At 41.8% G+C, this 7,851-nt stretch overlaps 1 protein-coding gene across 9 annotated transcripts in view; it reads right to left on the bottom strand.

Moving 5' to 3' along the window:
• The window catches only part of col7a1l (collagen type VII alpha 1-like), a 116,717-nt gene that overhangs the window by 70,995 nt on the left and 37,871 nt on the right, over positions 1 to 7,851 (bottom strand). For all 9 annotated transcript variants that reach the window (XR_007138698.1, XR_007138699.1, XM_027160394.2 and 6 more), the window contains exons 12-15: positions 6,003 to 6,119; positions 4,214 to 4,360; positions 3,827 to 3,946; positions 2,818 to 2,976 (exon numbers count right to left, since the gene is read on the bottom strand). Coding sequence is in view for 7 of the 9 variants with exons in the window: in XM_027160394.2 (XP_027016195.2) it covers positions 2,818 to 2,976; positions 3,827 to 3,946; positions 4,214 to 4,360; positions 6,003 to 6,119 (543 nt within the window). In the remaining 2 variants the exon portion in view is untranslated. The remainder of the gene's footprint in view (positions 1 to 2,817; positions 2,977 to 3,826; positions 3,947 to 4,213; positions 4,361 to 6,002; positions 6,120 to 7,851) is intronic.

Raw genomic sequence — 7,851 nt, 5'->3', positions numbered from 1 at the left:
GCATCTTTCTATTGTGTTGCCAGAGTAAATACACCCTGCTGTATGTGAAGGCATTTTTGTTTCACCTCTCCAACTTTTAGCTGTTTCCGGTTATGAGTCAGGCCACCAAATTTAGATTTGCGTCATAATAACGGTGGCCTAAAAACTATTATTTCATGGCAGAAACAGTCCCACTGGCTTATCTTCTGTGACAACTGTTATTGCTCTACATTCTACATCAACCTTTTTTTTTTTTTTTTGTAATTTATTTTTGTAGGTTGTTGGTTACTGGTGACAAATGTTTGAATGTCGTAGGGTTTTTTTTTTTTTTTTGGAAAAAGAAAAAGTTAAATAAACCACTGTTTCACAAGTCGGAGTTATGGGTATATAAGATATAAAACACTGCTGAAAAGAATTAAGGGAAAACACACACTTTAGACCTCAATGAAGGAATATTCAAGTTGAAAATCTCCACTTATAGACGATGTATAATTCAAAAATGATGCGACAATGGAAACCAAAATCATCAGCTGAGGTTGATAAGGGATGAATTGAGGGCTGGATTCAAAATCGCACCAAAAATCAAGGTCAAAAATTAAAAAATACTGTCTGACCAACTGTAATGACGGATAACGTAAGTCAGTAGTGTGTATGGCCAACCTGTATACACTGACGACATCCTGAGGCACATGGAGAACGGCAGTAATGAGCTCCTGGACCATCTGTGATGCTACTTGGATGCTCTGATACATAACATCCCAGAGGTTTTCAATCTGGGGAATGTGAGGACTAGTCGATGCCTTTGTCATCTAGAAACTGCAGACACACTCTGGCCACATGAGGACGGGCATTGTTTTGGATCAGGAGGAACCTAGGGTCCACTCCACCAGCATAAGGTCATTGGTCCACTACACCGACATGGACGTCTGCGGAAACCTCCAAGGTTATTCATCTGCAGACCATCACTGACCCATGGCCAAACCGGTCCTGCTGGACGATGCTGCAGGCAGCATAACATTCCCCACAGCATCAGCAGACTCTCTGCCACATGTGCCTATTGTGAGCCTCCTCTCATCTGTGAAGAGAATACTGTGCCAATATTTGACCTGGTGATTCTGGTGTTCTCTGGCAAATGCCAGTTGAACTACATGGTGCTAGGCTGTGAGTACAGGGCTAACTTTAGGATGTCGGGCCCTCATGGAGTCGGTTTCTGACACATACAGACCAGTTGTGTACTGGAGGTCATTTTTGAAGGCTCTGGCAGTGATCTTCCTGTTCTTCCTTCTTCCTTGTCTTTGCCCTTCTACAACCCTGTCCAGCTCTCTTCATGTAACGGCCAATCTCCTCTATGCTCTTGAAAATGTGCTGTTAGACACACCAAGCCTCATAGCGACGGTACATATGGACGTGCCATCCTGAAGGAACTGAACTACCCGAGAGAGCAATTGTCCACCATCTGGAACACCAATCCCTGTTTGGTGGGTCGTCTTGCTGTTGCATTTCCAGTGCACCTGTCGCTATCATTTGCACCAAAGCGGGTGAAACTGATACACAATCCCTTATGCTTCCTAAATGGACCGATTGATAGCCCTGAAGTTTAAGTTGTGTTTCATGGAGACCTTCGGGTTATTAATGAGGACTGATTTCTTCCAACTGTGTCATGCAGTGCAAAGACAGAAGGCAGAGTAGAGCCTCTGGGGCAGAGACAGTGTTTGTATATGTATGTTTTATCCGGTATCATACTGAAAAAGTCTGGCCTGGCTATGACTATGTCAACCCTGCATATTATTCTGAGCTCCTACATTTCTATTTGGGCTACAAAGGTATTATCAAATATCTTTAGATTAGATTCAACTTTATTGTCATCGTGTAATGTACATGTACAGAGCCAATGAAATGCAATAAACAATTATTACTGTAATGTTTACTGTAAACAAATGATTCGTTTTTTTGGTACGGTGTACAATCTTCAAAGTGAGTCATTTAGTTTATTTTATTTTATTTCTTAAGTCTGTAATGATTAAGAAAGATGCTTCATGTATTTGATTTGTCTTCAGACCGATGACTGATTCAGGAACATTTTTATTCAGCTCTGTTTACGTTGACTTTTTCCGTGATTCGCCGACCCGAGCTCGGTATCAGCAAGAAAGCAAGCAGACCTGATCAATAAAACTGAGTAATGACGATGTCCTAATGGCGATGATCACTGATACAGTTGGGATCGAACGTTTGGGCACCCCAGGTAAAAATTTGACAAAATTTGCCTTCACAATCTCCTGAACTCATAACATAATTGAAAAATCTATGGATAGACCTTATAAGAGCAGTGCGTGACAGACAGCCCAGAAATCTCAAAGAACTGGAAGACTTTTGTAAGGAAGAATGGGCGAAGATCTCAAACAAGAATTGAAAGACTTTTGGCTGGCTACAAAAAGCGTTTACAAGCTTTAATACTTGCCAAAGGGGGCAGTACAAGGTATTAACTCTGCAGGGTGCCCAAACTTTTGCAGACGCCATTTTTTTAGATTTCTGTTATTTTAAAAGTGTAAATGATGGAAATGAAATTTAACTTTTGTTTGACAAATTATAAGAATGTTTAAACTGTAATTTGATGCCTTTTGGAGATTTTTTCCATCATTTCTTGACAGAGTCTTTTCCATCTTTTCTTTTATGCACATTAATACATATTTTTACCTGGGGTGCCCAAACTTTCAAGCCCCACTGTACCTCTCTGAGCAAACCGGTCGACCATCCTAGCTCAGATAAACAAAAACGTACAGTATCGGTATGGATATCGGTATGCGTCCCTTTATGAGTGTGTATTTAGCGTGGACTTACATGTCCTGAAGGTGGCGGTGATGCCGGGGCCCACCACAGGGCCAAACAGGACGTAAAGGGAAATGACGTACTCTGTGTCATGGACCAGATTTTTTAGTAAATACTCTGTCATGCTTCTATTCAGAGCTAGCTGCCTGGGTCGATCTCTTCCAGCAAATTCTGTAACACACACACACACACACACACACACACACACACACACACACACACACACACACACACACACACACACACACTAAAACTTCCACTCAAATAGGAACAGTATAGAGTAGCGAGGTATAACAGAGAGAAAGAGAGCGAGAGACAGAGAGAGAGAGAGAGAGAGAGACAGAGAGAGAGAGAGAGAGAGAGAGAGAGAGAGAGAAAGATATTAAAATTTGAATTAAGGCATATTGGTATTTAAACACAGTCATTAAAAATAAAGAGATGTCAGAAAAACTCTTCCCTAATCTTTTCACTTTTCTTTTCAACACCACTTCTGTTCTGTTCTGTGATTTAAACTCATCTCTGTTTCAGCCCCGTAGCTGTGAGCCGTAGCTGTGAGCCGTAGCTGTGAGTCGTAGCTGTGAGTCATCACGCTTCCCTTCATTACGCCAAATCCACAGGTTGCTCGTTTCATGTGCAGCCCAACAGCAACATCAGCCTCTTTCAAAGCCTCTGCTTTCAGAGTGGAAATCAAGGTGACATCCAGCTCGTGTGTGTGTGTGTGTGTGTGTGTGTGTAGGCACACACATAAACTTTTTAGCACAATGACAGCATGAGTCATTGAACTTGCCCACAAATGCCTCAACAATGTCACAAACAGCTCAGAGCTCAGCAGAGAAGAATATAAGAAAGTCGAGAAGATGAAAATGATAAAACGCTAACACGATGAAAGATATAGGAAGTATAAAGAGCCGAGGAAAAACAAAATAACCTCTTGTTAGGTTTCTGTGTGTGTGTGTGTGTGTGTGTTTGTGTGTGTGTGTGTGTGTGTGTGTGTGTGTGTGTGTGTGTGTGTGTGTGTTACCTGCAGTGGGACCCCAGGCCAACCTGTACCCTGTGGCTCCTGAAACAGCGTTCCATGAAGTCAAAGCGCTGCTGGTGCTTACCGCAGTGGCCCTCAGAGTCTGTACCACACTACTCTCCACTGACCCACACACACACACACACACACACACACACACACACACACACACACACACGGTTTAATTCTGATTACTTCGATCATTCGTACAGCTTCACTCAGCACTTTACGGAGATCAGGGTGGAGCTAGATTCAGAGTCCAGAGTCCCAGACACACTAAAAGGCAATATAGTCTAGTTAATCTACCTAATTGTGTGTTTTTTTGGTGGTGGGAGGAAGCAAAAAACAAACAAACAAACAAACAAATATCTTTCCTTTTAGGTCACTCACATGTCTTGACTTTGGTAGACGTCACCGGTCCTTCTACATCCACGAACACAGGGTTGATGCTGATAGTGTACTCGGTTCCGGTTTGAAGACCCTGAATCATGTAGAACTGATATTTCCCTCCAAGGTTGACACTTTCAATGTGACCCTCTGGAAAAACATTTAAAAAAATCATAGAGTCATGACTACAATTATTGGCACTCTTTAAGAGAACGAGCAACAATGGGCAATAAACTCAAACTGGAAAAAAAAAATCTAAATGTTCTGGGTATCTAATCTGACCACATCTAAAATCTCTTACTCATCCATCACCACAGACAGGAAGGACCAAAGGGAAACATTCTATCGAACCTTTCCTTAAAAAGACGTCTGTTAGCGCTTTGAGGAAAATGTTTTCAGCGGCAAGGAAAGGTCTTATTATCAGGAGATAAAGGGAGAGGAAAAAATAAGCTGTGGATGGAAACCATCCATGAATCCAACCAAGTGTGAGGTTCTGAGATAAGCTCGTGATCGATATGATATGGAAAATGGATTGGGAGTTAAATATAAAACGACTTTTAGTTATTGACTTTCACACTTTTCAAAAATAATCTACAGTATATAAACAATACGATAATCCTTGAAAGCTGGTCTAAAATATGGCTGTGGATTATTAATGCTAGCAGCTAGAAGTTCCAGGAGCTCTTGTAAAGATCCATGATCATGAATTGCATTAAATAGAAAGATGAATTAGTTCAAAACTCGGCCATGAATATATACGTTATCGGATCGTCCGGGATCGCTCCGACCGTCTCAGAGAGCCTTTTTACACATCACTTCCTGTGTTGTCTCTGATCCGATAGCTATCTGATTTGTTAAAACTGTTCCATTTACATTAGGATATCGATCCGATCTTTCTACTCCCGCCCAAAATGCTAATATATTTTACCTCATTTCCGGGGTAATTGAAATGGAACACACTTTGGTATATGCGGTTGCTACAAAAAAACAGCATTTACTGTTTGCTGTATTTTCACTGGTGGCAGCAGCGCATTTTAAGACCCAACGAGACGCCTGGGTGAAAGATCGGAGCAGCGCTGGTGGGAAAACATATCTGTTTCTGGCGCGATGCACGACTCGCGAGTCACCTGCGAGTGACGTACTTCCGTTTGGGAGGAGTATAGCGCTGACGTATGTGACTTGAACAACCACATTCATTTACACCTGTCCAGTTTCATCTGAAACGCGTCCCAGACCTCCTCCTGAAGGGGTTTGTACCATCGGATTTATATCCGTCTCCAAAATGTTTCGGAGGGCATTTAGACCTGGTCTTTTTACCATCAGATAGCTATCTGATCACAGAAAACACATGAAGTGACCAGGTGTAAAAAGCCCCAGAGACATAAAGACAGAACCGTGAGATGGGGGACTCGAGTCATATGAGTTGACTCGAGTTAGACTTGAGACTTTGAGACTTGAGACTTGCTTGACAAATATTAAAAAAAGACTCGACTTTGACTTGACATTCATGACTTGAGACTTGACTCGGACTTGAGATAAATGACTCAGAGATGGGGGACTCGACTTGACTCGAGTCAGACTTAAGTTGCGAATTTGAGACTTGCTTGACAAATATTAAAAAAGACTCGACTCGACTTTGACTTGACATTCATGACTTGAGGCTTACTTGTGACTTGCACACGTGTGACTTACTCCCACCTCTGGACAGAACACATCTAAAAAACTTCTAGCTCAGTGTTTATTCACTCCAGAGATGTGGGTGAGTGTCTGAGGATGAATACCGTGTGAATACCTGAGGATGCCCAGGTGAGTCTGTAGCCTGACGCTCCTCTCACCGAGAGCCAGCGAGTCTGCACCGTGTCCGTCGTGGCGTTATCAGCCAACAGTTGATGAACAGGGACCAGCTTCACTGCAACACACCAAACGGAAAAAGACGTTTTCAGCACGAAACACATTCTATAGATCGCTTTTAATAAAGCAAACCTAAATTTTACATCCTCAGTACTTGGTTTATATTACAGATGTTATAATGCAGATAAACCTTAAGTACGGCTAACAGAGGTGGGAGTAAGTCACACGTGCAAGTCGCAAGTAAGTCTCAAGTCATGAATATCAAGTCAAAGTCAAGTCTAGTCTTTTTTTCTATGTGTCAAGCAAGTCTCAAGTCTCAAGTCATGAATGTCAAAGTCAAGTCGAGTCTTTTTTTATATTTGTCAAGCAAGTCTCAAGTCTCAAAATTTGCGACTTAAGTCTGACTCGAGTCAAGTCAAATAACTCGAGTCCCCAATCTCTGAGTCATTTAACTCAAGTCCATGTCAAGTCTCAAGTCATGAATATCAAGCCAAAGTCAAGTCAAGTCTTTTTTAATATCTGTCAAGCAAGTCTCAAGTCTCAAATTTGCGACTTAAGTCTGACTCGAGTCAAGTCATATGACTCGAGTCCCCCATCTCTGACGACTAAGACAAAAGAAGGACGTATCGAATTAATTCTCATGTCTGGATCAGGAAAAGGAGTCAGTGTGTTTACAAAGAAACATCGATCACGTAGGGGAATGTTTTGGAATTAAAATGAATTAGAATGAACTAGTTAATTAATTTCCCCAAATTATGAAGACTTGTTCAGTCTGTTGTGCATTTTACATTCATGAGCGAATATTACGCTAACAGCAGGATCATTTCTGGGCTTTGTATATTTCTAAAAATATAATTATCATGCAAAAATATACATTTATACTCGTACAACACTCGGCAGTTCCAGCTCGGTACCATGCTGTACTTATTTTGTTTAAACAGCCACTTTTGTGAACTGCCAGACTGATTAACCTGATGGAGTCTGGTGTACACAAATGTACCGAGACAAGCTGAGACACTGACTACAGACTGATTAACCTGATGGAGTCTGGTGTACACAAATGTACCGAGACAAGCTGAGACACTGACTACAGACTGATTAACCTGATGGAGTCTGGTGTACACAAATGTACCGAGACAAGCTGAGACACTGACTACAGACTGATTAACCTGATGGAGTCTGGTGTACACAAATGTACCGAGACAAGCTGAGACACTGACTACAGACTGATTAACCTGATGGAGTCTGGTGTACACAAATGTACCGAGACAAGCTGAGACACTGACTACAGACTGATTAACCTGATGGAGTCTGGTGTACACAAATGTACCGAGACAAGCTGAGACACTGACTACAGACTGATTAACCTGATGGAGTCTGGTGTACACAAATGTACCGAGACAAGCTGAGACACTGACTACAGACTGATTAACCTGATGGAGTCTGGTGTACACAAATGTACCGAGACAAGCTGAGACACTGACTACAGACTGATTAACCTGATGGAGTCTGGTGTACACAAATGTACCGAGACAAGCTGAGACACTGACTACAGACTGATTAACCTGATGGAGTCTGGTGTACACAAATGTACCGAGACAAGCTGAGACACTGACTACAGACTGATTAACCTGATGGAGTCTGGTGTACACAAATGTACCGAGACAAGCTGAGACACTGACTACAGAGTGATGTACAGAGCAAATACAATCACGGTAAGTGTAGAAGTGTATTTTACACACTCGAGAACGAGTTGTGTAAATAAATATTATCCTCTACTATAGTGCCAT

The sequence above is a fragment of the Tachysurus fulvidraco genome, chromosome 19 (assembly GCF_022655615.1).
Source record: "Tachysurus fulvidraco isolate hzauxx_2018 chromosome 19, HZAU_PFXX_2.0, whole genome shotgun sequence".
NCBI lineage: Eukaryota > Metazoa > Chordata > Actinopteri > Siluriformes > Bagridae > Tachysurus > Tachysurus fulvidraco.
The sequence above is the reverse complement of the archived record's forward strand: the minus strand, read 5'-3'. Positions and strand labels throughout refer to the sequence as shown.